The sequence below is a fragment of the Festucalex cinctus genome, chromosome 8 (genome assembly GCF_051991245.1).
Source record: "Festucalex cinctus isolate MCC-2025b chromosome 8, RoL_Fcin_1.0, whole genome shotgun sequence".
NCBI lineage: Eukaryota > Metazoa > Chordata > Actinopteri > Syngnathiformes > Syngnathidae > Festucalex > Festucalex cinctus.
The window spans coordinates 4,034,708-4,049,496 of NC_135418.1; the positions used below are offsets into that span (position 1 = coordinate 4,034,708).

The 14,789-nt window shown below is 37.6% G+C and overlaps 1 protein-coding gene across 1 annotated transcript; it reads right to left on the minus strand.

Annotated features, from left to right (window-relative positions):
* Positions 1 to 219: 219 nt before the first annotated feature.
* LOC144024313 (uncharacterized) lies at positions 220 to 14,498 on the minus strand. The gene is made up of 6 exons (XM_077530510.1): positions 14,489 to 14,498; positions 14,257 to 14,340; positions 13,504 to 13,705; positions 12,492 to 12,571; positions 539 to 618; positions 220 to 312 (listed from the first exon to the last, which is right to left on the minus strand). Exons 2-6 carry the CDS (start codon positions 14,335 to 14,337, stop codon positions 294 to 296), a joined length of 462 nt encoding a protein of 153 aa, XP_077386636.1. The 5' UTR covers positions 14,338 to 14,340; positions 14,489 to 14,498; the 3' UTR covers positions 220 to 293.
* Positions 14,499 to 14,789: the final 291 nt, after the last annotated feature.

Here is a 14,789-nt window from a genome sequence, read left to right on the forward strand (position 1 = left end):
GTGAGTAGGCACTCCGGGGACTCCACGATTTGTATACAAGCAATTAAAAAGTCATTTTTCTATAATATTTCCCCTTTAAGATGTGTATATGGTCTGCAAGCTTTTCAGTATTGCACATGATTGTCAACATGTTTTTGTTGATATCTTATTGGTACCAATTTCATATGGCATGGCTGAAGTTACATCTAGTTTGACAGAAGCATTAGAGAGTAAAACATATTGGGAAGTCTTCTGAGAATGATGCAGTACAGCTCTATACTACTGATGAACTTGAGTTCGGAGGAATTATTTCTTTATCCTGGTAGGTGCAAGCTGTGACGCAAAACAAAAACAAACATACAATCAGCAGCTTGTCTTTTAATATGCCATCTTTTGCTCACTTTAGTTCCATATGTTATCATTGTTGTTTAGGTCCCTCCTGGCAGCAACCACTATGTCCACAGTATGTTAATACACAATGACATAAAGTGCAAGACGGCAATGTTATTATTCATGTTGTTTTGCATCTCATCAAATATTCAAGGCAAACATTTCTTACCGTAATGCTGACTGCTGGTACATGAGTGCAGGTCTGACAGGGCAGTACTCGTGGAGACGAGTCACACAAGGGGGGGCAACCTGAACTCCAGCATACATATACAAAAAAAAAAAACACACACACGCTTATGATGACCCCATTAGATACCAAACCAAGACCGAGACTATTACCCCATTTTAATTGTTTTGAATGTAAAACTGTCAACTATCAAAAACATGACTGTTGAGTTTTAAAAAATCCTTGATAAAAAGCCAATGCGGCACCATTGTAACATACTCCTAAAACACTATGGAGCCTATTCACTAAAGGTTTGCGTCGCCTTTGCACCGCACTAACCGGTAAAAATGGAGCAATCCGGGAGCGCCTAATTCACTAAACACGCGCAGATGGGGAAATCCGACCCTTTTCTCAGTCAGTCTTTTCTTCTAAAGCAGGGGTGTCCAAACATTTTCATTTGAGGGCCACATTCAGAAAATCAGAAGGACGCAAGGGCCACATAATGTTATGAAGAGAAATTGTGTTTAGTCCTAAAAATTGTACAAATAATGTCTTTGTGCTTTTGCCTATTTAGAAAAATGCTACTGTATATAAACTCATTTATTTGTAATATGGCAGTAGGGTTATTATAGTTTTGGAATTTTTCATTTTAGTTTTTTTTTTGTTTTGAGGGCTTGTTTTTTTTGTTTTGTTTTTTTTAGTTAGTTTTATTTAGTTTTCAGGGTGGTTCTGTTTTTTTTTTTTAATTAGTTTTAGTTCTTTAATAAATGCTTAGGTTTAGTTGAGTTAGTTTCAGTATTAGTTTTAGGTTTTTTTTTTAAATGTGTATTACGTGTGCGCAATATTTAATAAACACCATGGGCGCGACATCATTATTCCGGTTTATATCAAAATAAATCACACACAAAATCACATTTAAAATTATCCCCAAAGGCTCATATATTTAATTACCAAAGACTAAAACGAAGGACATTTTTGCTATAATTATAGTTAGTTTTATTTTAGTTAGTTTTGTAAACATAAAATGTAGTTTCAGTTCATTTTCTTTTTTAAAAAGCATCTTCGTTTTTATTTTATTTTGTTAAAATTGTTTTTGGAATTTTTGTTTTTTCATTAGTTTTAGTTAACTAAAATACCCTTTAATAGCACCTCTGTTTTTCGACACCTTCCCTTCTTCCTTTGACCATCTCCAAACATTTTTGTTTTTATTTTATTTGGACTGAGTCAAATGCCATTTTTAGCATATGTGGCGGGCCACTAAAAAATGGATGGCGGGCCGCAAATGGCCCCCGGAACGTAGTTTGGACACCACTGTTATAAAGCTAATAAAGAGTGAAACAGGCTCCCCGACCACATAAAAACAACACACACTAGGGCTGCGAGCAGCTATAAAGGGCCCTCGCAACCCGGGCCACGTTGGGGTACTTGCACGTCGGGGTACTGTCAAATAGGACAAGGACCATCTAAATTGTTTCTGACAAGCCTTGCGTGTGCAAAGTTTCATCCAAAGCCCAAAGATGGTGCGCAGTTCCCAAAATAAAATCAAAATGGCGGACTTCCTTTTAGCATACAGCTAAACCTGATTGGTATGCCTCCCAATTTTCACAAACCTAGGTGAATCATGAAATCGGAATGCTCCATAAAAATGTATAGGCTAGAGGGTGTTATTGAGGACAACGTTGGGGTACTTGCATGTTGGGGTACTGTAACATAGAACAAGGACCATTTAAAATGTAAATGTTTTTTACATGCCTTGTGTGTGCAAAGTTTTATGAAAAAGGCCAAAAATGATGCATAATTCCCAAAATAAAATCAGAATAGCGGACTTACTCTTAGGTTTAGCAAATGGTAACATTATACTTTTTTGTAGGTCTGAGGCTGATAGATATCTGTCCGAATTTTCACAAATCTAGCATAATCATACAATCGGAAATGCTTCATAAAAATGTCTAGAGGGCGCTATTGAGCCATTTATTGCAAATTGCGCAAGAAATCTCTAAAATATTTATGTTCAGGACAAGTCTGATGTGTGTGCAAAGTTTCATGAGTTTTCGCACATGTATAGACCAAAACAAAACAGCATTTTACTTGGCAAACAATGCATCGCTATGGCAACAGCGTGCGACAAAATAAAAAACTTTCGATAACTTTGCATCTTAAACATCTTAAGATGAAACACACCAAGTTTGAAGACAGTCAGATAAATTTTGTAGGAGGAGTTCGTTAAAATATGACCCCTAAAAAAGGCCATAAAAAATGGCTACAAATCCCAATGTAAATCAAAATGGTGGACTTTCTGTTTGGTTTAGCATATGGCTCCAAGAGACTTTTTGTACATCCTGAGCTGTTATGTATGCCTTCAAATTATCATAGCGCTAGATGAAACATACAACCGGGAATACTTCGTTAAAGAGGAGTTTTTTAGCTCAAAATGTGATGCCCGGCCCCTGGGGGACTTCCTGTTGTTGCGACGAAATACAAAGCTATCAATAACTTTTCATCTTCAACATCTTAAGATGAATCACACCAAGTTTGAAGATGATCGGATAAACATTGTAGGAGGAATTCGTTAAAATAAGACCCCAATGAAATGGCCAAAAAAATGGCAACACGTTCCAAAGTAAATCAAAATGGTGGACTTCCTGTTAGGTTTAGCCTATGGTTCAAAAAGAGTTTTTTGTAGGTCATAGCCTGTTACATATGTGTACCAATTTTCGTAGCTCTAGATTAAACGTACAACCGGCAATGCTTCGTGAAGTAAGAATTTTTAAACTCTAAATTTGATGTGCCGCCGCCGTCATATAGTATATCAAAAACTTTTCATTTTTTACAATGATGTTGTCCCAGGTGTTGAGATGGTACATCCCAAGTTTGAAGTCAATCGTGTAGGAGAAGCGGGCAAAAGTATGATCCCTGTAAATGTGCAAAAATTGGCAAAAATTGGACATTTAAATACTCATACCTCACTTCCTGTCTATTTTAGGGTACACATATCAAAGAGGTTTTTGTTCATCTGGATGTGCTACGGGTGCCACACAATTTTCGTCGCCATAGGACAATCGTAGCGGGACAGGGATCCGTTTAACCTATGTAGATGGCGCTATGGAGCCATTTTTCTGTTATCATGTATGGCGACTTTAAAATATCAAATTTTTCGCCAGGCCTGATGTGCGTGTAAAGTTTTCGTTCACGTTTAGCGTCTCGAAAATGTGATTGTTTGCGGAGAATAATAATAATAATAATAAGAAGAAGAATTCCTACAAAAACAATAGGGCCTCGCAGCGGCACCGCCGCCGCCGCTGCTCGGGCCCTAACTAGAGCTGCGAGCAGCTATAAAGGGCCCTCGCAACCTGGGCCACGTTGGGGTACTTGCACGTCGGGGTACTGGTATGTTGGGGTACTGTCAAATAGGACAAGGACCATCTAAAATGTTTTTGACAAGCCTTGTGTGTGCAAAGTTTTATCAAAAGGCCAAAGATTCAATTCCCAAAATAAATAAAAAATGGCTGACTTCCTTTTAGGTCTAGCATACGGCTACAGAATACTTTTTGTAGGTCTTAGGCTAATAGGTATGCCCCCCAGTTTTCACAAATCGAGGTCAAGTCATCTTTAGTTATATAGCGCTTAAATCATACAATCGGAAATGCTCCATAAAAATGTCTAGAAGGTGCGATTTAATACAAATTGCACAAGAAATATCTAAAAATTCATGTTCATTACAAGTCTGATGTGTGTGCAAAGTTTTCACACATGTATAGCCAAAAAAAAAAAAGAAAAAGCAGGACTTAACTTGGCAAACAATGCATCGCTCTGGCAACAGCGTGCGACAAAATAAAAAACTTTCGATAACTTTGCATCTTAAACATCTTAATATGAAACACACCAAGTTTGAAGACGGTCGGATGAATTTTGTAAGAGGAGTTCGTTAAAATATGACCCCTAAAAAGGCCAGAAAAAATGGCTACAAATCCCATCGTAAATCAAAATGGCGGACTTCCTGTTTGGTTTTGCACATGATTCCAAGAGACTTTTTTTGTACATCGTGGGCTCTTAAGTATGCCTGCAAATTATCATAGCTCTAGGTGAAACGTACAACCCGGAATGCTTCGTTAAAGAGGAGTTTTGGGTTTTTTTAGCTCAAAATGTGATGCCCGGCCCCTGGGGGACTTCCTTTTGGGTTTAGCACATGGCACCAAGAGACTTTTTTTTTTTTGTACATCGTGGGTTGTTACATATGTCTCCAAATTTTTGTAGCTCTAGCTGCTTCGTACAACTGGGAATGCTTCATTAAGAAGGATTTTTTTCCTTTGCAAACTGTGCATGCCACAGCAACAGCGTGCAACGAAATAAAAAGTTTTCAATAACTTTTCATCTTCAACATCTTTAGATGAATCACACGAAGTTTGGAGATGATCGGATAAACTCTGTAGGAGGAGTTCGTTAAAATAAGACCCCTATGAAATGGCCCAAAAAATGGCAACACGTTCCAAAGTAAATCAAAATGGCGGACTTCCTGTTCGGTTTAGCATATGGTTCAAAAATAGTTTTTTGTACCTTGAGGGCTGTTACATATGTCTTCAAATTTTGGTAACTTTAGGTGAAATGTACAGCCGGGAATACTTCATTAAGTAAGAATTTTGAAACACAAAATTTGATGCCTCGCCTCTGGCGGACTTCCTGTTAGGTTTAGCTTATGGCACCAACAGGCTTTTTTATAGATCATAGTCTGTTACATACGTGTACCAATTTTCTTAGCTCTGGATTAAACTTACAGCCGCCAATGCTTCGTTAAGTAAGAATTTTGAAACTCTAAATTTGATGCCCCGCTGCCGTCATATAGTATGTCAAAAACTTTAGATTTTTTTACCATGGTGTTGTCCCAGGTGTTGAGATGGTACAGCCCAAGTTTGAAGTCAATCGGATTAACCGTGAAGGAGAAGCGGGCAAAAGTATGACCCCTGTAAATGTGCAAAAATGGGCCAAAATTGGACATTTAAATACTCATACCTCACTTCCTGTCTATTTTAGGGTACACATATCAAAGAGGTTTTTGTTCATCTGGATATGCTACAGGTGCCACACAATTTTCATAGCCGTCGGACAATCATAGCGGGACAGGGATCCGTTTAAGCTATGTAGGTGGCGCTACAGAGCCATTTTTCTGTTCTCATGGATGGCGACTTTAAAATATAAAATTTTTCGCCAGGCCCGATCTGCGTGTAAAGTTTGGTGAGTTTTCGTTCATGTTTAGTGCCTCAAAAATGTGGTTGTTTGCGGAAAAGAATAATAACAAAGAAAAAGAAGAAGAAGAATAACTAGAGCTGCGAGCAGCTATAAAGGGCCCTCGCAACCTGGGCCACGTTGGGGTATTTGCATGTCGGGGTACTGGCATGTTAGGGTACTGTTTCATAGGAAACAGTCTAAATTGTAAATGTTTTTAACATGCTTTGTGTTTGCAAAGTTTCATAGAAGGCCAAAAATGACGCACAATTAAATAAAATCAAAATGGATTGGCACATGGCTATAGAATAATTTTTGGAGGTATTAGGCTGAGAGGTATGCCTCCCAATATTCACACATCTAGCTGAACCATATAATCGGATATACTTCATAAAAATATCTTGACGGCGCTATTGAGCCATTTATTACAAATTGCATAACAAATTATAAAATATTCATGATCATGAGAGATCTGATTTGTGTGCAACATTTTGTGAGTTTTTGCCCATGTTTAGACTCTCAAAAAAAAAAAATTCTTTGCAAACAATGCATCGCTACAGCAAAGGCCTGTGACAAAATAAAAAAATTCAATAACTTTTCATCTTAAATATCTCAAGATGAAACATGCCAAAGAATGAAGACGATGTGATAAGTTTTGCAGAAAATATGACCCCTTTAAAAGGCCCCAAAAAGTGGCTACAAATACCAAAGTAAATCAAAATGTCAGACTTCCTGTTTGATTTAGCATATGGGTTTAGAAACCTTTTTGTAAGTCTTAGGCTGATAGGTATCCCAATTTTTACAAATCTAGCTGAATCATAAAACACAAAACATTTGCAAAAGCTTCATAAAAATGTCTAGAGGGCGCTATTGAACCATTTATTGCAAATTGAATTAGAAATCTCTAAAATATTCATGCTGATGACAAGCCTGATGTGTGTGTAAAGTTTCATGAGTTTTTGCACATGTTTAGACCAAAAAAAAAAAGCAGCATTTTACTTGGCAAACAATGCATCGCCATGACAACGGCGTGCGACAAAATAAATAACTTTCGATAACTTTGCATCTTAAACATCTTAAGATGAAACATACCAAGTTTGAAGACAGTCGGATAAATTTTGTAGGAGGGGTTCGTTAAAATATGACCCCTGAAAAAGGCCACAAAAAATGGCAACAAATCCCATCATGAATCAAAATGGCGGACTTCCTGTTTGGTTTAGCACATGGTTCCAAGAGACTTTTTTGTACATCGTGGGCTCTTATGTATGCCTGCAAATTATCATAGCGCTAGGTGAAACGTACAACCGGGAATGCTTCGTTAAAGAGGAGTTTTTTAGCTCAAAATGTGATGCCCGGCCCCTGGGGGACTTCCTGTTGTGTTTAGCACATGGCACCAAGAGACATTTTTGTACATCCTGGGCTGTTACATATGTCTACAATTTTTCGTCGCTCTAGCTGGTTCGTACAACTGGGAATGCTTCATTAAGAAGGATTTTTTTCCTTTGCAAAAAGTGCATGCCACGATAACAGCGTGTGACGAAATAAAAAACTTTCAATAACTTTTCATTTTCAACATCTTAAGATGAATCACACCAAGTTTGAAGATGATCGTATAAACTCTGTAGGAGGAGTTTGTTAAAATATGACCCCTATGAAATGGCCAAAAAAAATGGCAACACATTCCAAAGTAAATCAAAATGGCGGACGTCCTGTTAGGTTTAGCATATGGTTCAAAAAGAGTTTTTTGTACCTCGAGGGCTGTTATATACCTCTACAAATTTTGGTAACTCTAGGTGAAACGTACAGCCTTGGTATGCTTTGTTAAAGAGGAGGTTTTTTTAGCTCAAAATGTGATGCCCGGCCCCTTGGGGTACTTCCTGTTGGGTTTAGCACAGGGCACCAAGAGACTTTTTTGTACATCTTGGGCTGTTACATATGTCTACAAATTTTCGGAGCTCTAGCTGCTTCGTACAACTGGCAATGCTTCTTTAAGGATATTTTTTTTTTCCTTTGCAAACAGTGCATGCCATGACAACAGCGTGCGACGAAATACAAAGCTTTCAATAACTTTTCATCTTCAACATCTTAAGATGAATCACACCAAGTTTGAAGATGATCGGATAAACACTGTAGGAGGAGTTCGTTAAAATAAGGCCCCAATGAAATGGCCAAAAAAATGGCAACACGTTCCAAAATAAATCGAAATGGTGGACTTCCTGTTAGGTTTAGCATATGGTTCAAAAAGAGTTTTTTTGTAGGTCATAGTCTGTTACATATGTGTACCAATTTTCGTAGCTCTAGCTTAAACGTACAACCGGCAATGCCTCGTGAAGTAAGAATTTTTAAACTCTAAATTTGATGCGCCGCCGCCGTCATATAGTATATCAAAAACTTTTCATTTTTCACAATGATGTTTTCCCAGGTGTTGAGATGGTACATCCCAAGTTTGAAGTCAATCGGGTTAACCGTGTAGGAGAAGCGGGCAAAAGTATGACCCCTGTAAATGTGCAAAAATTGGCAAAAATTGGACATTTAAATACTCATACCTCACGTTCTGTCTATTTTAGGGTACACACTTCAAAGAGGTTTTTGTTCATTGGGATGTGCTACAGGTGCCACACAATTTTCATAGCCGTCGGACAATCGTAGCGGGACAGGGATCCGTTTAACCTATGTAGGGGGCGCTAAGGAGCCATTTTTCTGTTATCATGTATGGCGACTTTAAAATATCAAATTTTTCGCCAGGCCTGATGTGCGTGTAAAGTTTGGTGAGTTTTCGGTCACGTTTAGTGTCTCAAAAATGTGATCGTTTGCGGAGAATAATAATAATAATAATAACTAGAGCTGCGAGCAGCTATAAAGGGCCCTCGCAACCCGGGCCACGTTGGGGTATTTGCACGTCGGGGTACTGGCATGTTGGGGTACTGTCAAATAGGAAACCATCTAAATTGTAAACGTTTTTGCCATGCTTTGTGTTTTTAAAGTTTCATGGAAAGGCCAAAAACGATGCACAATTAACAAAATAAAATCAAAATGGATTGGCACATGGCTATATAGAATACTTTTTGAATATATTCGGCATGCCTGCCAATATTCACACATCTAGCTGAATCATATAATCGGAAAGACTTCATAAAAATGTCTAGAGGGCGCTATTGAGCCATTTATTACAAATTGCACAACAAATCTCTAAATAAAATATTCATGTTCCAGACAGGTCTGGTGTGTGTGCAAAGTTTTGTGAGTTTTCACCCATATTTAGACTCTCAAAAAAGCATTTTTCTTCACAAACAATGCATGGCTACAGCAAAGGCGTGTGACAAAATAAAAAAATTCAATAACTTTTCATCTTAAATATCTTAAGATGAAACACGCCAAAGAATGAAGATGATCTGATAAGTTCTGTTGAAAATATGACCCCTATAAAAGGCCCCAAAAAATGGCTACAAAGACCAAAGTAAATCAAAATGGCAGACTTCCTTTTTGATTCAGCATATGGCTTTAGAAACCTTTTTGTAAGTCTTAGGCTGATAGGTATCCCAATTTTTACAAATCTAGCTGAATCATAAAACACAAAACATTTGCAAAAGCTTCATAAAAATGTCTAGAGGGCGCTATTGAACCATTTATTGCAAATTGAATAAGAAATCTCTAAAATATTCATGCTGATGACAAGCCTGATGTGTGTGTAAAGTTTCATGAGTTTTTGCACATGTTGAGACCAAAAAAAAAGCAGCATTTTACTTGGCAAAGAATGCATCGCCATGACAACGGCGTGCGACAAAATAAATAACTTTCGATAACTTTGCATCTTAAACATCTTAAGATGAAGCACACCAAGTTTAAAGACAGTCGGATAAATTTTGTAGGAGGAGTTCGTTAAAATATGACCCCTAAAAAAGGCCACAAAAAATGGCTACAAATCCCAACGTAAATCAAAATGGTGGACTTCCTGATTGGTTTAGCATATGGCTCCAAGAGACTTTTTTGTACATCCTGAGCTCTTATGTTTGCCTGCAAATTATCATAGCTTTAGGTGAAACGTACAACCGGGAATGCTTTGTCTGTTTAATCAAAACGCAAAATATGGTGTGCAATTCCAATGCATTGCTATGGCAACAGCGTGTGACAAAATAAAAAACTTTCGATTACTTTGCATCTTAAACATCTTAAGATGAAACATACCAAGTTTGAAGACAGTCGGATAAATTTTGTAGGAGGGGTTCGTTAAAATATGACCCCTGAAAAAGGCCACAAAAAATGGCAACAAATCCCATCATAAATCAAAATGGTGGACTTCCTGTTTGGTTTAGCACATGGTTCCAAGAGACTTTTTTGTACATCGTGGGCTCTTATGTATGCCTGCAAATTATCATAGCGCTAGGTGAAACGTACAACCGGGAATGCTTCGTTAAAGAGGAGTTTTTTAGCTCAAAATGTGATGCCCGGCCCCTGGGGGACTTCCTGTTGCGTTTAGCACATGGCACCAAGAGACATTTTTGTACATCCTGGGCTGTTACATATGTCTTCAATTTTTCGTCGCTCTAGCTGCTTCGTACAACTGGGAGTGCTTCATTAAGAAGGATTTTTTTCCTTTGCAAAAAGTGCATGCCACGATAACAGCGTGTGACGAAATAAAAAACTTTCAATAACTTTTCATTTTCAACATCTTAAGATGAATCACACCAAGTTTGAAGATGATCGGATAAACTCTGTAGGAGGAGTTTGTTAAAATATGACCCCTATGAAATGCCAAAAAAAAATGGCAACACATTCCAAAGTAAATCAAAATGGCGGACGTCCTGTTAGGTTTAGCATATGGTTCAAAAAGAGTTTTTTGTACCTCGAGGGCTGTTATATACCTCTACAAATTTTGGTAACTCTAGGTGAAACGTACAGCCGGGTATGCTTTGTTAAAGAGGAGTTTTTTTTAGCTCAAAATGTGATGCCCGGCCCCTGGGGGACTTCCTGTTGGGTTTAGCACAGGGCACCAAGAGACTTTTTTGTACATCTTGGGCTGTTACATATGTCTACAAATTTTCGTAGCTCTAGCTGCTTCGTACAACTGGCAATGCTTCTTTAAGGATATTTTTTTTCCTTTGCAAACAGTGCATGCCATGACAACAGCGTGCGACGAAATACAAAGCTTTCAATAACTTTTCATCTTCAACATCTTAAGATGAATCACACCAAGTTTGAAGATGATCGGATAAACACTGTAGGAGGAGTTCGTTAAAATAAGGCCCCAATGAAATGGCCAAAAAAATGGCAACACGTTCCAAAATAAATCAAAATGGTGGACTTCCTGTTAGGTTTAGCATATGGTTCAAAAAGAGTTTTTTGTAGGTCATAGTCTGTTACATATGTGTACCAATTTTTGTAGCTCTAGATTAAACGTACAACCGGCAATGCCTCGTGAAGTAAGAATTTTTAAACTCTAAATTTGATGCGCCGCCGCCGTCATATAGTATATCAAAAACTTTTCATTTTTCACAATGATGTTGTCCCAGGTGTTGAGATGGTACATCCCAAGTTTGAAGTCAATCGGGTTAACCGTGTAGGAGAAGCGGGCAAAAGTATGACCCCTGTAAATGTGCAAAAATTGGCAAAAATTGGACATTTAAATACTCATACCTCACTTTCTGTCTATTTTAGGGTACACACTTCAAAGAGGTTTTTGTTCATTGGGATGTGCTACAGGTGCCACACAATTTTCATAGCCGTCGGACAATCGTAGCGGGACAGGGATCCGTTTAACCTATGTAGGGGGCGCTAAGGAGCCATTTTTCTGTTATCAAGTATGGCGACTTTAAAATATCAAATTTTTCGCCAGGCCTGATGTGCGTGTAAAGTTTGGTGAGTTTTCGGTCACGTTTAGTGTCTCAAAAATGTGATCGTTTGCGGAGAATAATAATAATAATAATAACTAGAGCTGCGAGCAGCTATAAAGGGCCCTCGCAACCCGGGCCACGTTGGGGTATATGCAAGTCGGGGGACTTGCACGTTGGGGTACTGTTAAATAGACAAGGACCATGGAAAATAGAAATGCATTTGCCGTGCCTTGTGTGTAAAAAGGTGCAGTAAAAGGCCAAAAATGATGCACAATTCCCAAAATAAATTCAAAAGTGTGGACTTTCTGATGTGTGTGCAAAGTTTCATGAAAAGTCGCTCGTTTGATATTCAAAACCAGCATCTGTTCATTTGAAAACATTGCATGGCACAGAGATGGTGTGTGATCAAATAAAAAGCTTTTTGATGACTCTTAATGTGGTGTCGCTGTGCAACACATATGTATTCATGACATAGTGAAGTATTGTGACAGTTTTGTAGGGTCCAGCAAACAGTAAATGTGTGACAGTTATTCAAGAAAAAATGTAGCTTTGAAGCAGGCTAACCAATGACATCATCTAAAGGGGAAAAAAGCACATGAGCAAGCATAGGTATAAGTAGAGGAGAAAAAGAGATGAAAGAAGTGCGAGAGATGGAACAGGAGAGGAATGCAGCTGTTTATGTATAGCTGTTGTAACAGGACAGATTAAATAACACTTTAACCTGGGGTTAACAGCGCCCTAGGACAGATAAACTCTTTAGTGTAAAAGTTTTCTGGGACAGATGAATCCCTTGGGGTCAAAGAGTTTGGGTTAGCACATAGTCTGTCTTAGGATAATGTAACCTCCATGGATGAATTAGTCCTAGGACGCTTTGACCTGCGGGCTAAAACTTCAGGGGGGTTAACCTGTCCTGTTATATTGTGATCATCGTCTTCGTGCATGTCCTCAGTGGCTTCTTCTGTCTGTGTGGCAGCATTTGATACATCTGTAGAACAAAAAAGAATGAAGAATCATGTTAGATCTGTGAAGTTTGGTTGTCTTAGGTGTAGTTTACAGAACAGTCGTGTGCATATTTTTAGCATGGTAGTGTCTTAATACAAATGCATATTATGTAATGCACTGTATATGGATATTACAGACGTAATATTTGACGGTGATCTTATATTCATAGTTTTTGCCCGTTAATAAATAATATAGCTAGTAAGTAATAAGACACGCAAAAATGGTATAGTTGAATCCTCTGGGTCAAAAAGCAATGTTTTAGGATTGTGTGATGAAATGATGAATCAAAGTAAGGATACGACAGGTACATAAATGGTTATGTAAGTGTAAAATTTGGCATGGTGTGTCCAGATACATGCAGGATAAGTATAAAATATTATGGTGTGTGATTGATTTTTTCTTAGTAAAAATTAGTATTGTAATGGTCAAGTCACAGTATGTCCAAAAATTTTTTTTTTTTAAATCTATGGTATAGAAACATCATAATCAGGGGCAAAGACATAAACATAATAATAGTAATTAATAATGATAGAATTTAAATACAATCTTTTCCATGAATATGTCAGTTATTTTGAGAAGATACAGAAAAAAAAGAACTTTGAAGTGTCTATCAGTGGATGAAAGAGGGCAAGATCACAGCATAGCTACATGATATCAGTCACATTTGAAAGTAATCAAGTGTAGTATGTATTCACATTATATACATTGAGAAATTGCGGCTCAATAATCAGTCAGTGTTTTAGTTAACAGTCCAATGTTACCTTCAAAATATTCCTAACAGAAAAAAAGGAACGTGCATTAACAAAAAAATGTAAAAATGTCCATTGTCAAACATGTCATTCATTATACACAATGTGTAGGATGGGGATGCTTGCTGTGTTAGTGTTTGTGTGTCTTCCATGTCATATAGCTTACCATCACGGACAAATGCATCACATGCATCCTTTATATCCAATGCAGTCTGGAGTTCTTTCACAAGCTTGGTTTTGAAGTCTATCTGTTTTTCAAGTGCTCGATTTACTCGAGTCACATGGACTAGTTGGTTCATTTGGGAATGAAGATCAAGGCTGCGCTGGTATAAGTCGTTGCGACTGGAAGCATGATCAATGCATGCATACTGTAATGACAAAGCATTCAATGAAAGTCAGTCATGTTAGATTCCATGATTCTAAATAGCAGAGGTAACGTGTTGGTGCAAAACGTTGTGGTCGTGTTGCATGTTACTCAATGGCTGTGTGTGTCAAAACGAGTTTATTTGAAAGAATATACAAATATATACACACGGACATATATATTTATACAGTATAACAGTACCGCATGTATTGGTTTTAAGGAAAGAGTTGAAAAGCAGTGTTCAGAAAAAAGCATAAGACGCACAAAGTACCATTTCACTACATGTAATAAGTTGTCAAGTAGACATGTGAATTAAGTGGTTAAGATAGTGGCTACTGTGCAAGTAAGCTTCAATTGTCTCTAAAAGGTTAGCATATGTGTTCTACATGATATCAATGGCTAGACGTGCTCGTGGAGAAACATTACAAACAGAAAAACACACTAAAGGTGCCTTTAACAAACCTGTTAATAAATGAGAACTTAATACATATATGTATGGCATACTGTATATGATTGAGAAAGTTGTCCTGTTTAGTTTATGTATTGTATACTTACGGAAAAAAGTTGGCAATCTTTGCGTATGGAGATGATTAGAGGGTCTTTATCAAAAGAGAATTTGCTTGGTGATTTGTTCATGTTCTGTAGAAAAGCAAAGGAGTAGAAATAAATACAGTATCATACTTCATAAACATACAAGAAATTTGTAGCTGTATTAACCATTGTTGGTATTTGAAGTGATAATTTAGGAATAGAAGTGTAGTGATTGCAGAATTTATAGAGTGCTTACCTTGTATGACTTTGTAGATGGAAATGTCTTTTGTTGAAAGAGCTCTTTGTTGTCTACTATATATGCAAGGACAAGCATAAGTAGGTGTGGTTATGAAGTACTTGACCATTGAAATAAAGCAGTGGTATCAAATGTATGGACCGTGGTTTGGCTCAGGCCTGCAAAGGGGTTTAATGTGGCACAAGAGATAATCTTGTAAGGTACAAAAAATAATAATAATATAATAGGTATGCCTCTGAGTTTTCACAAATCTAGGTCAAGTCAAGTCATCTTTAGTTATTTCGCGCTTGAATCATCCAAT